At 42.2% G+C, this 14,915-nt stretch overlaps 1 protein-coding gene across 2 annotated transcripts in view; it reads left to right on the top strand.

Moving 5' to 3' along the window:
• The window catches only part of PLPPR1 (phospholipid phosphatase related 1), a 264,328-nt gene that overhangs the window by 216,128 nt on the left and 33,285 nt on the right, over window positions 1-14,915 (top strand). For both annotated transcript variants that reach the window (XM_027105354.1, XM_027105355.1), the window contains exon 3: window positions 1,855-2,043. In XM_027105354.1, the coding sequence (XP_026961155.1) occupies window positions 1,855-2,043 (189 nt within the window). The remainder of the gene's footprint in view (window positions 1-1,854; window positions 2,044-14,915) is intronic.

The raw sequence follows: 14,915 nt of genomic DNA, 5'->3' as shown, positions 1-14,915 counted from the left end.
GTGGCGAGTGGGGGCTACTCTTCTTTGCAGTGCACGGGCTTCTCATTGTGGTGGCTTCTCCTGTTGCAGAGCACGGGCTCTAGGTGCGCTGGCTTCAGTAGTTGCAGCATGCGGGCTTGGTAGTTGTGGCTTGCGGGCTTAGTTGCTCCGCAGCACGTGGGATCTTCCTGGACCAAGGATTGAACCCATGTCCCCTGCATTGGCAGGTGGATTCTTAACCACTGTGCCACTAGGAAGTCCTGAGGGAAGATTCTTAATCCAAATGACCCTTAAAGAAAATGATGCCTTCTGCTAGAGTGAGGAGGAATTGCAGAGCCAACGTACCAGAAGCAGATGTGAGAGAGTGGGCAAAGTTCAAGGCTCTGCTTCAGTGTGGTGGCTCAAGAAATGGATATGAACGTGGATAAAGACACCAAATGGTGCCTCTCTGCATTGGAGTTGAGCTACTTTGCCTCTCCCCATAACTCTCCACACTTTTGTGTATGATGCGATTTTGATGCTGTGACCCAGGTGTTTTGCCCCCTGGGGATCAGAAAATGTGGGATTCTAGTCCTGGGTCTAACACTAACTAGCTATGTGACCTTATGTTAGTCATTCCAGGGCTGGAATAAGAACTTGAGACTAAAACCTAAAAGATTATGGTTTCCCCCTCCCTGCCCCTTATGTACTTCCAAATAGAAACAATTTTTAAGCCATAAAGGATGTACAAAGGTTCCCTACCAAGTTCTGATTCTTCTCCCAAAATGATTACTTTGATACTTTTAAACAAATCAACATTTTAAAATATTTTTCCCCATTTTAGTTTCCCTGCTTTGCTGATTCAGTCTAAGGATATGTTTGGTTTCCTTGTTGGAAAATCCAGCTGTCGTCGGTTCTCCTTGCTGGGCCTCTGTTTTCTCATCTATGAAATAAAGATTTTAGATGGGAGGATCTCCAAGATCTTTTCCAGCTTAACTTTCTGTAATTTCGTAACCTCAAAGACCTCTTTTCTGTCTACCTTTATCACCGTCTCATCTTGCCATTTGGTGTTTCCTAATGGGAATGAGAAAAGTAATGGCATTTCCATACTCCCCCAACTCCTCATACCTATTAAAGGCTACATCTAAACCTCGGTGAGTATCTGGGACATTTCTGAATCAAGTGAAAGGATAATTGTGTCCCTTTTTGTGTCCAAACCTTATGAAGGATATATGTCTATAATAAGATGTGATCATCAGTAAAGTCCTTTACTTACTGGTAGAAAGCATTTTGGAATAAAGGCAACATCTTTTTGGAAAAGGATAAAAGTTGTGACTGATATAGGATACCTGTACAGTGTTTTCATCCACACTGGTAATTTAGGTTCTGAAGATTTCCCTTAACCTTTCTGGGCTTCAGCTTTCCTGTTTGTTCATTCATGCGTCATTTACCTGCCTCTAATACTCTATAATAAAGTAAGTCTATCTCTAACATTTTTTGAAATTGCCCACGAACAGATCTCACGCTACATCTTGCCAATTCATATGCCACTATCCTTTGACTTTTCACCTCTGTCCTGAATGGCAGTATTGCCTTGGTTCCCACGCATCCCGAGAGGGGCGCAGCAGAACCTGGGTCTCTCTACAAGCCTTGCTGTGGTCTGCTTCTCAGGTGGGAGCTGTTCATTATTTTCCGGAAGGTTTATGTAACAGATGTTACAAGGCAGACAAGTAAGCACACACTCCCCGAGCCCGGGGCCCATGGAGCCAGGCACGCACACACTCGCCAATACCAATACAAGGAGAGCTGCTGGGTGATGGAGGGAGTGTGCTCTGAGGGGCGGGCGCTGCTCCGAAGCCCTGCTAATGTCTCTGTGTGGCCATGCTGTATTTTCAGCTTGTCATCATGGCTGGGACAGTGCTGCTTGCCTACTACTTCGAATGCACTGACACTTTTCAGGTGCATATCCAAGGATTCTTCTGTCAGGACGGAGACTTAATGAAGCCTTACCCGGGGACAGAGGAAGAAAGTTTCATCACCCCTCTGGTGCTCTATTGTGTGCTGGCTGCCACCCCAACTGCTATTGTAAGTACAGAAAAGGATTTCCTTCTCTACTGTTGGATCCTAAACAACATTTTCTGTCTGCCTTTTCTCCTCTTTCCTCTCTTCCTGGGCGTTCACCAGCAGCCTTATCAGGCATGCCCTGTTTCAGCCCAAACAGAGTGAGTAGAGCTGTGCATAAAATCTCATTAAGACAGGTCTTGTCTTTTATAGGTGGCTTTTGCTTTTTGGTTCCTGAATTTAAATATATATACATATATATTTTTAAAAGAATGTCTGAATGTCATACGTGTATATTTTTTAAATGAACAGGCCTGAGTGGCTGCCAGGTTAAGAACAGCTACTGTACTCTTGAAAAAATACGCTGTGCGTTGTGTGTATTCAGAAGAGGTCTTGAATGTAAATGCTGGCCTTGATACAAAGCCTCAATCAGAGTGGAATAGAATCCCCCAGGCCTGCATCTCTTGCTCTTCTGACTGAACTTCCAGAGAGGCCAGAGATGAAAGAAACCCCTTGACCTGAAGTTTGCTGTGACTTGTTCTGGGCGGCTCTGGCTCTGCTCACATTACATCACATTCAATTAAGTTGCAAATTTACCTTCATTGATTGCATTCTTCTCTCTCAAGAGGCAAAAAGAAAAGTGGCAGACAGGCCTCTTGGAAGACTATTTCAAAAGCCTAAAGCTCATAGATCCGTATTGTCTGGTAAAATGATTTAGCATTTAGACATCTTAATTTGATTTAAAAAAATGACTTTGTGAGTGTTTTTAAATAAACATTTCTGTGTCTGAACATGCTACAACGTCAGATTATTTGGGATGTAATTTCAGTTATTATTTCCTCCCTTTCTCTGCCAAAGCTGCCTCCCCCCCAACTCTCCCTCCTCCCCTACCTGCCCTCTCCCACTCCCCTCTCCTTGGAGCAGTAATAAAAATACCGACTGGCACGCTGAGGAATGTACTGACTGCTCAGACATTCAGTTCGAGTATTGTTTTCTATGCAAATGTTTTATTTGCTTTAAGATGAGAAATAGAATTTTGAGGAGGAAATAATATGGACATAATGAGTCGTAGTACTTTACGTTCATTTTGATCATTGATCCTAGGCTTGACAAGTTCCCCCTTAAATAATAAGGCTACGCCGTAGGAATTAAGGTCAGCAGTGATAAAACGTGATCTATCACAGTGGTTAAGAACACATGCTTTGCAGTCCGACCTTCCAGGGTTCACATCCTGTCTATATGACTTCAGGCAAGTCACTCTACTGTTCCCTCCCCCCAAAATGGGAATAACGTGACCGCCTATTTCACAGAGTTGTCAAGACTTAAATAAGATGCTTCATACAAATGACTTGGCACAGCGTCTGTCATGGACTAAATGGTTAGAAGTCGGGGAAACAAAGAACCTGGCTGGAAACCGATCTTCACCGTCTTCAGGATCACAGACCAACTTCCTCTCCCTGCAGAGAAGGAGATTCCACTGAAACCCTGGTATCACCTCCTCTTTAGCGTGATGGGGGATGTGCCCTCTCCCAGAGGAAGGCTGATCTCCGTGTTCCTCTTACCTTTCCCTTTTCCTTTCTCACCAGCCCAAGGACTAAGAGAAAGCATAAAAGACACCCTTCTAAGTACCTTAAAAGGTGACACACTTCACTCCTCAGAAAAAACCTGGAGGCCACGTTGGGTTCTATCTGTAATGGTTTAATGGCAGCTCTACCTAGTCCTAGAATTAGTCTGGAATCAGGTCCTGGTTTCTTCCTGTCCCATAAACATATCATTTTCTCATGTACTCAGACATAAATCCCTGAGTGATCCATTGACTGACTAACATATTTTCCTCTCTTCTTCCCAGTCCCAGGAAACATCATTGCCTAGGTTCTCTTGCAATTACTTTTTGTAATTATAGAGTTTTTTCCCTTTAAAAAAAAAAACAAAAACACTTAAGGAAAGCAAGGGAAACAGATCAATAAAAATTATGAAAAATCAGTGAATCAGAAAACAATAGGATTAATAAGTAAAATGTACAACCCCCGGTTAGTCTAATGTACGAAAGGCAAAAGTTAAAAAAAAAAGAAAGAAAGAATATATAAGCAAAAATATATAAACCTTTAAAGTCTACACTGTAGTTTTATTTAAATTGTATATTCAATTCTATGCCAATACATGCTTACTTCTCAATAAAATTGATAATATTCTATGAAAAGATAACTTACTAACAATGCCTTTAAAAATGTAGAAAAGCTGAATAAATGAATACAAATTTTTAAACATGTCTAAAATTTATTGCACAAAATAGTACTGGGGACACATAACTATAGTACAAATTCCTTCAAACTTTCAAGGGATAGAAAACCTATAGCTGGGCTTCCCTGGTGGCGCAGTGGTTGAGAGTCCGCCTGCCAACACAGGGGACACAGGTTCGAACCCTGGTCCGGGAAGATCCCACATGCCGCGGAGCAACTAAGCCCATGTGCCACAACTACTGAGCCTGCACTCTAGAGCCCGCAACTACTGAGCCCTGTGCCACATCTACTGAAGCCCACGCGCCTAGAGCCCATGCTCCACAGCAAGAGAAGCTACCGCAATGAGAAGCCCGCGCACCACAATGAAGAGTAGCCCCCGCTCGCCGCAGCTAGAGAAAGCCCGTGCGCAGCAACGAAGACCCCACGCAAATATAAAAACCCAGCCAAAAATAAATTAATTAATAATAAAAAAAGAATAACTATTTAAACTGTTCCAGAGCCTTAAAATAAGTGGAAAGCTTTTCAATGCACATTATGAGGTGAGAAAAATATGGATTTCAAACACTTAGAAAGTCTACATACACACCCACAAAAGCATCCTCAATTAGGAATGTTGTTGCAGGCAGATAGAAAAGGATGGATAGATTTGTCTACCTGAAAATAAGCATTTCTACCAAAAGAAAAAGTAAATAAAGACTGCAAAAAAATTTTGCAGCATGAGACTCCAGTGTAAATATTTCTAATACTTAAAAAGATGAGCTTCCCAATATAAAAATGAGAAAGGACAAAAATAGACAATTAACAACAATAAATTGACTGTATGCATATAAACATTTCTAAACTCATCAATTATCAAAGAAAAATTACTTTCAATACAGTATTTTTCCAATATAAGTTTGGCAAATGTTTTAAAGTTTAACCCGTGTTGTTAAAGGTGCAGATACTTTCATACAATTCAAATGTAAACCGACATTTTCTTTCTGAAGAGCAGCTGGTCGAGATGTACTGAGAGTTTTATAAACTTCAGACCCAGTCATTAATTCCATGCCCTGAATTTATGTTAAGGAGATAACCAAAGTTTTATATAAATACAAAGATTTGTATATAGGGATGTTCACGTCAGTGATAGTTTTAAGAGTGGAAGGAAAACTTGGCTAAATACACAGCACTAGAGGATTGTCTAAACACATTTTGGGCAGCCATGTTTCTGAAAAACCTCTAACAGCAAAGAAACATGCTTGTGATTTAGTGAAATGATGTTTATGAAGGCTAAAAAATTGTATATAGTATTGCAGATAAAAGTTTTTCTCTCCTATAAGAGGATTTGAACTTCCCTTAGTTTTCTAGCTCTGTTTCCTTAGAAAAAGATACGTATCAGCTATGTTACTAGGCAAAATTAACCCGATTGGTGAATTGCATCTGGACTCAGAGAACTGTAACTACCTGAAAAGGTGCCATGCTGTGACTTCCAAGTACAGTGACTCTGGACACTTGGCATGTCCAGCGTGGGAACTTGGAAGCTATGTCTATGGAGTTGCTATACCATATATTGACTCCTATGGGACATGATGAGTCTTTTAAGCTGGTGGCTCCTGTGTCCTCTGATATGTCTGCAGTCTCCTTGCACCTGAACTGTACTGGACCACTGCAAGGGCATGTGCTAAAGAGCAGCATGTGATGCTGCCCTGTTGGCAAGCTATTGTTCCTCCCAAGTGGACCAGTGCCAGATGAAGCATGTGGTTGTCTGTGGGTCTGAATATTTAATAGACCCTAACAAGACAGCATGTGTGTTACAAGTATAATCCCAAATTTATAATTACACATAAAAGGCTAGTAAGAAATAAACTAAAAATGTGTAGCTGTTATCTCTGAGTGCTAATGGTACAGTCTTTTTTCTTCTGTGTTATATATACGTATGTTTAAATTCTACATCCATGCAGTATTTTCAAATTGAAAGATATATTTTTAAAACATTCCAGTTCTTCTGACATAATTATGAAATAACCAATCTTTAATAAGACTTGAAACTAGCAATTCTAATAAACAAAAACACACATGGCCAAAAAACAAAACAGAACTTTATGATGAATTTTCTTTTCTCTTTGGGTAAAAATGATAGATCTTTCATTCTAAGATTTTCAGCAAAAACTCTTCTTCCGCCTACAAATTTTGATCACATATCTTCCACCAGTTCCTTTTCCCCGAAGGACACAAACTGACATGGGGTCAAATGCTCTGATGGGAAGCCATGGGGATATGGCCAATGGATAGTGAACTGAGTTATTAAGGACCTACAGTTCTACTCTAGTTTTCAAGTATGGAACCCTGAGTCAGCCGTTCCACTCCTTTGCTTCTCTGGGTGAAAAATGTGACCAATAATGATGGCAGCCCTCCAAGATATGTGCTGAGGAATATTCCATAAATGATGATGGCAAGAATAACATCTTTTAATTTACTTGTATTCTGCAGTCCTTGCCTACTTTATCCTCACAGCATCCCAGTGAAATAGAAAAGAGACATCCCAAAGAACAGACAGAAAGTTTGTGGTCCAATTCCCTTTTTTTTTTTTTTTTTTGAGGTACGTGGGCCTCTCACTGTTGTGACTTCTCCCGTTGCGGAGCACAGGTTCTGGACGCGCAGGCCCAGCGGCCATGGCTTACGGGCCCAGCCCCTCCGCAGCACGCGGAATCTTCCCGGACCAGGGCACGAACCCATGTCCCCTGCATCGGCAGGCGGACTCCCAATCACTGCGCCACCAGGGAAGCCCCCAATTCCCTTCATTTTTGACTCTGAGTTCATTCAGGGGGCCAGTTGTTAGCTACGTTACTTGTAACTTGAGACTTAGCTACACCTAATGATTTGCTGAAGGCCGCAGTTAGTTCTGTATGTAATCGGACAGTTACCCACCCATTTGGTTCTACTTTTATGTTCCTCCCGAATGAGGGGCATTGCTAGGAACCAGCGCTGATTACAGCTGATGGGTTAATGGCAGAGAGCTGAGTGACCTTGAAACCCTGCTGTGGTGCTTGATCTTCCCCCCAAGACCTGAAAATAAGTGAGCAACAGCGGGACAGGAAGCAGAACTCCCCGGATGCTCAGGGACATCTCCTGGGAGCAAGGAGCCATGTTTACTTCTGCCCCTTCCTGGAGAGATACGGTGTATCCTAAGCAGGCTTTTTTGGGCCACTTGAACACGGCTCCCAAGTGCCTAGCTCAGCACACCCCCTGCCCGAGTGTGCATCCTTCATTATCCTCACACTGCAGTCATCCTGCCTCAGGCCTGATCTGTCAGGAAAGGGAGGAGTCCCAGTTGTGGCTTTGCCCCCAGTAATTGTGTGACCTCTGCTAAGGCATGTTCCCTCTGTGGGTTCGATTTCTCATCCGCAAAAGGTGGGGTTGGGCTAAATGATCTCCAAGATCTTTCTGGTTCTAATATTCCTTGAGAGATGAAAAAAGAACCTTCTAATTGGAAGACTCCAAATGTCAGATTCCCAACTCCCTAGGCTCTCCTGACTTTCTTTCGGGAGTTCAATCTGTGCCTGGCCAGGCGTTTCACAGAATGGCAGTGTGTGTGTGTGTGTGTGTGTGTGTGTGTGTGTGTGTGTGTGTGTGTGTGACCCCAAACCCCAGGCCGCGGACCGGTATCGGTTGTCAGCCTGTTAGGAACCGGGCCGCACAGCAGGAGGTAAGCGGAGGGCGAGCCAGCGAACCTTCCTCTGCCGCTCCCCATTGCTCACATTACCGCCTGAACCTCCCCCCCTCATCCGTGGAAAAACTGGCTTCCACAAAACTGGTCCCTGGTGCCAGAAATGTTGGGGACCACTGCTCTAGCACATTAACCACAGAAAAACCTACCACCCTAAACTGCCGTGTAGTCTCCAAGAATGGGTGGTGCTTGCAGGGACACACAAGAGAGACATGAGGGAAGAGACTGCCGTGGGTTTGACCTGTCATTTCCTATTTCTCCTTTTGTGCTTCGCTGTCAGAAAGGATCAGCATCATGTTGAGGCAAGGCCACACAGGAGAAAGCTGTACAGGGACTTAGGAAAGGTTAGAGCTTGGGGGATTTATTGTGTCCAGAACGATTTAGCCAAAAGTGTTGGCCACACGTCCAAGAAACCGCAGGGTGCATTCTGACCAATGTGGAAACCCTGGCTAACAACTGCTTCCGGCCCCCTGAATAAACTCTCAGACTCAGAGTCAAAGGCAGAGAGCCTGTTTGGAGAAGAGGATTTAACCCGGTGGAGAATCTGATTGACCCTTATTTTATCTCAGCCCCAGCACCCCAGGCATGAGAAAATAGCTAGTAAACCTTTTTTTGGCCTCACAACAAAGTGATGGGAGTATTTAGAACTGAAGCAGCAGAACGTTTGACACCCAGCCTGAGAGAATTGACACAGCTCACAGTTTGTGTGCAAGTGTGCACGCGCACACACACAAGACTCATCTAGAATTTGCCGGGAAAGGAAGAGACAAGCGTAATTTGATAGAAAGGCACAATCTGGAGGAAACTGCGACTCTTCACCTGCGGGTTTCTGGGCCATAAGCTCTGCAGTGAATACAAAAGCTCAGTGCACAGCGTGGATCAGAGAGTGGGCCCCGGGTAAATGCACATCTGCTGCCTGGCTGGCGAGGGACGCAGCTGCCAGAGCAAAGGAGACAGTGTGGGCGCCTGTACTGAACAGCCTCATCTGTTGAAACCCCTTTTTAACACTTCATCATTCACATCTTTTTCCCTTTTGTACATTATCTCATGACTTTTTTTTTTTTTTTTTTTTTTTATCATCCATTTTTTTTTCCTTTTTGTATTTTCTCTTTTCTTTTTTTTTTTTTTTTTTTTACCGTGAACACATTTTCTTTGTTGCAAATGTACTTAGTCATTACAATTGACATTTTTTTCTGGGAAAGGGTTATAGATAGCCTCATTAATTGTTGTGGATTTCCTGTTTACTATCCATGCGGCAGGTGAGTGCTCCAAATTCCCTTACAGATTATTTTTTCCCTTAACATCGTCCCACGGAGAGACTTGCTTACCACCTTTGAGATGCCCCTTTTAAGGATTGGTGAATAGATGATAGTGTTAGGAGCTTTGAGAATTTGTTTCTTGAAAAGACTACTGTTTGCCTAAAATTGTGTGATGGTCAGTTTACTTGGTGATACAATGCATTTTAGTTTTTACTAAGAGCAGTATTTTAGCTAACTCATTTTAAATTCCCATTTCTCTTGCATCCACCGTCCAGAAAGGAAAAAAAAAAAGGGGGGCTCAAGAGAATACCCTGCTTTGGAAATGTAGCATCCCACCTTGGTGTTGCATTATATAGCAAGTGTCAACTTAAGAGCGTTTTGAATAGGTAGATGCCACCCCTGGATTAAGACCAGTAATGACGCTGCAATCCACAAAACATTTATTATGTGAGTTGCTGAATGATTTCCAAAACGCCATCATCCACATGGCCTTGATTCTATTGAAGCGTTCAGCTTTGAAAGGCACAGAAGTGTCTAGAGCTGAATTCCTCTACTTACACTTAGCTGTGATAAAGCAGAAGTCAAGAGTTCTTGAACCAAGCACAGCTCAGCAGGTCAGAGGACCAGAACCTCTCTGCACATCTGGGTTGTCAGCGGCACTCATCAGGAAAGATGAAAGCAGAGCATTTAGATGTCAGCAGCCAGGACTGGCAGCATAGTCTGGACATTTAAAATCCCCTGGGTCACTTTTAAACAAAATCTACGGCAAAAACCATGCCTGCCTTTCTTGGAAATGCTCACGAGTAAAGAATCTTCCCAAGGAGGATATTGGAAGCATCTAAAAATCCCTGGGACTGAAATCTCTGAAGCTACTTAGACATTAATATTGAGAAGTATGCAAAGAACGCTCTCCTCTTCCTCAGAGCATGACACACAGAAATCCAGGGAGGAGCTACTAGCCTCTGCTGTCCTTAGGCACACAGGTAACAGAGGTATCAGGCAATGTGACGACTCTGGAGCAGGCTGCGTCCACTTTGCTTTTAGGGAAGATTACTCGGTGAGGGCAAAGTCCCATGGGATTTTAAAAGTGAATGAAGGCTGAAGGAAGAAGCATTGCAAGAAACTACACTGACCCTGGAGAGCTTAACCAACAGGAGAGAAATTAAAGCCCAATTACATGATTTCAGTTCCCTTAATCAACCCTCTCTTGTCAGTTCCTATCATAAAGGCAAAGATGTTGGAGCTGGAAAAGCAACTTAAAGTTCTCCTAGTCCAACAGATAAGAAACTGACAGATGAGAAACTAGGCCCAGAGAGGTCAAGCAAGTGGTCCAAGATCGAACATCTGGTTAGGGGCAGAGCAGAGCTATGTTTTCTTAATCCAGGACAATTTTTCAAGCAATTTCAATACACATTCTTGCCTAGACCGACCAGTAAGTGACAGCAACAAACATTCTTTGAGCACCTATAGATGTTTTGACATACATTTCCTAATACTCTCAATAATTTTCTGATATAGTTATTACCCTCATGTTCAAAGTCATGAACAAAAGAAAAGCAGAAGCTCAGAAAGGTTCAGTTACCTGCCCAAAGTCACATCAAGAAGGGAGGGAGCTGAGATTTCAACTCAACAGCCCACATTCAAGAAACAGAGCAATGACTGATATTGCCAAGTACCAGAGCTACAACTAGCATATGTGTGAACCCAAAACATATATTCCAGGAATTCTAGACACCTGTATGATGACAGCTACATAGAACATGCAGTGAGTCCCCCTTACAATATGAAATTATAATACATCTTCCAGTGACTTTTTCTGCAGATTTTATATTTTGAAATCTGAACACTATCCCCTAAATATTTTACATTTATATCACTTATTTATGACTTATCAGATCTCCTTTAAAGATTGTAAAGAAGTGAAGTCTGCAAGATAACACACCAAACTGATGTATTATATTCCAGGGTTATTTGCTTATTTGCCATTTGGGTTTCCATATTTGAAAGACAAATTTATCAAGTTATCCTCACTAAAAGTATATTTACTGTTATCTAAGTGTCTTAGGTCATGTCACTTGTGATTGTAGCCAGCATAGCTGGGGGATGAGAGATGCACCAATGGAATTCACTTGCTGTTTGTTCATGGCCAGGTCTAGAGTTTGGCCTTGATCATTTCTCACCAGAGGGTATGCTTATTTGCTATGAGTGATAGGATGCTTGTTAGCCAACAATTTGAAAGGCCATAATAGGCAGGACAGCCAGGGCCGAACACATGGAGAGTCCCACATGTCCCAGCTGCTCTCTGAAAAGAGTGGTGGATAGAGGCAGAGTGGGTGTGGCAAAGATACAGATGGAGGAACCCAACCATTGCCAGAACCAGAGTCATAAATCTGCCAGTGGGTAGATGGCTTCCAACATCGGCTGGGGCCAGGCAGGAAAGAAAAGAGACCCCTACCTTTATCAAGCAGAATCTTCCCTCTCTCTCTCCCTCTCTCTCCAAGCAGAATCAGGCCCTGTATGAGACTGTGGAACCCAGTGGATGGAGAAATAGCACCCTGAGTGTGATCAGAGAAACGCAGTGAAATGAACATCCATGAAGCCCATTCACTGAGATCTAAGAGCTGGATTATTTTATCAGCAACCTTTATGTCCATCACAATCTGAACTGGATGGACCAGGAATACTGTCCTACCTTGAAGTTATAAAATGACCCCCTTCCTTTCTTTCTTCCTTCCTTATGTAAACATTATTACTTAATATACTCAAAGTATTATGTCGGTAATTAGATATATAGGTTAGCATATATCCTTGCTCTGATTTTTTTCTTTTGTATTTCATACCTCAATTGTGATTTGAATATTGTTGACCAATAGTATCAATTCTTGTTTTTGGTTTGTTTGTTGATTTTTGTTTTTTTTTTATTTGGCCGCGGGGCTCTTTTAGTTGCGGCGTGTGGGATCTAGCTCCCTGACCAGGGATCAAACCCGGGCCCCCTGCATTGGGAGCATGGAGTCTTAACCACTGGACCACCAGGGAAGTCCCAATAGTATCAATTCTTATACTGCTTATCACCTTTGACATGAGAGTCTTAGGACATTTTACTTATGGATTTATTTGAGCCCCGTACCCTTTTCACATGACACGTTTTGTTTGGTATGCCTCGGAGTGATTTTGTTTAGATCTGTGTGTATGTGTGCACGTGTGTATTTTCTTTTTTTACATCTTTATTGGAGTATAATTGCCTTACAATGGTGTGTTAGTTTCTGCTGTATAACAAAGTGAATCAGTTATATATATACATATGTTCCCATATCTCTTCCCTCTTGCGTCTCCCTCCCCCCTACCCTCCCTATCCCACCCCTCTAGGTGGTCACAAAGCACCGAGCTGATCTCCCTGTGCTATGCGGCTGCTTCCCACTAGCTATCTACCTTACGTTTGGTAGTGTATATATGTCCATGCCACTCTCTCACTTTGTCACAGCTTACCCTTCCCGCCCCCCATATCCTCAAGTCCATTCTCTAGTAGGTCTGTGTCTTTATTCCTGTCTTACCCCTAGGTTCTAACAAGAACATGTTTTGTGTAGATTTTCTCTCACGTTTTCTTGCTTTTTTGCCTCTTGTGTGAGTAGTGACAACCTTCACTAAAGTAAATTTAGTTTAAAAGAGATACTTTACTTTGTATTCGTTAATCCTTAATTTTTTACTATATTCCTAAGCAATACAGCAAAAATTGCATGCTTTCTGGTCCATATTGGGAATTTCCTGCAGAGAAATCTTCAGAGAAGTTAAGATCAGAGGGTTCTACCCATACATAGGTACTCTAAAGATTCAGTCTTTTATTCATTCAACAAATATTGATTGAATCTACTATATACCAGTCCCTGTTCTAGTTACCATGCAAGGAAGGGCAAGTCTTTCCCATAAGGACATCATAGTCAAATGAAAAGGGACATACAATTGCAATTAATTGGGTAGATGTCAGGAGAGAGATCTGTGTAATATGTTGTGGGAACAGTGACAGGGCAGGATCTCCCTTTTCCCGAGGGGACCTGGCAAAGTTTCTTTACAGTCTACCTCGTTAAACCTGTATTCCAAAAAACCTGCAGTAATCTGATATGCTTAATTCATTCAACATTGAATAACTACTATGTACCTTACACTGGGCTATACCCTGGGGACATAACCGGAATAAGACATGTGGGACATCCCATAACAAGGAATAAAAATGATAGCATGTAATCGTACTATCATTGTAATTTGTGATAGAAATGGAAAGGAGAAACACAAGGTAAGAGACTCACGTACAACATGAATGCCTAAGCTAGTCTGTGGGAGCAGAGAAAGCTCCCTCAGGGAAATACTATTTCATGTACCCGACTATGCATGAATTTATCCCCATCTGTTCACTGAGATAAAGAACAGTAATGCAGTGCCGTCATTGCAGTGGGGACAAACAAAGCCCCTTGGCACCTTGTTTTGGCAGAGATAGGTCTAACGAGAAGAGAGGGAGGGCTGAGTTCTTGAAACTATTCAAATATTTTCACCTGACAGAGCATCAACTCATTGTTAATTCCAAGGGATGTCAGGCACAAAATATTCTTAGACATACATAGACAGCACCTGCCAAGGTGATCCATGCTGGCCCATCATTCGTCTGTCTGACCCTGAACTCAGTCTTTTCCTGCCAACTTCCATCCCATTCTGACTTGCCCATAGTTCTATTTCCATTACACCATTCTATCTTGTACTTTAATATCATCTACATTTTTTAGTGTTTAAAGCATATTGCATTTGTTTTCTATGTTGTCAACGTTAAACACAAATTCAACAAATATTTTATTGCATCACTGCTGAGTAAAAGTGTAGCAGTTAAGAGAAAGGACTCTGGAGCCAGGTTTTCCTGGCTTCAGAGCTGGGATTCGTGACGACCTTGGACAAATTATTTAACCCCTCTACGCCTCAGGTGTCTTATCTGTACAATGGGATAACAGTATTTATTTATAGACCACCTGCTAGAGCTGCTTCAGACACTGTCTGGCTGTGTGTGGCCAAGTCCCTGAGACTTTCGGGTTCCTCCCTCATAAAAGGAAGGGGAAAACATCTGTAGACGATTCCAGTTTTACTATTCTATAGCTTAACTTCCATCTCTCATGTGCCATTCATGACGGCATCTTGATACATCTAAACAGATATTCTATAATGATAGGAAGAGTATAAGGCATAGGAATTCTTAAAACATTGATGAAGTTTATCTAAAACCACAAGCACACACATAGCAAAGAAAAACAATTATAAGATCACATTCTTCTGGGGAACTATTGAAATGAGGGTTCAGAAAATAAAAGTGGCATATGATGTGGTGGGAAATGTGGACTTTGGAACCCAGTTGTACTGAATACCAATCCCAGTGCCTCCACATGCCAGTTGTATGCTCTGGAGGGTAAGTTACTTAACTACACTGAACTTTCATTCTTCACCAGTAAAGCAAAGGTAATACTACCAACACTCGGGATTTTGTGACCATGAAAACTATTATGATAAAGTGCTTGACATCCAGTTTGCGATAGATGATGGTAATTATTAACTTTTTATTCACTGAAGGTTCTCAGTCTTCAGCCGCGGCAGTGTCAAAGTTGGTGACAACTTCCCTCATGCCAGATCCTTATTTTAAATGGGAATACAGTGCACTGG

Source organism: Aethalodelphis obliquidens, unplaced genomic scaffold (assembly GCF_003676395.1).
Source record: "Aethalodelphis obliquidens isolate GAN/ISIS:26980383/991018 unplaced genomic scaffold, ASM367639v1 scaffold7, whole genome shotgun sequence".
Lineage (NCBI taxonomy): Eukaryota > Metazoa > Chordata > Mammalia > Artiodactyla > Delphinidae > Aethalodelphis > Aethalodelphis obliquidens.
This window is presented reverse-complemented; position numbering and strand designations above follow the sequence as displayed.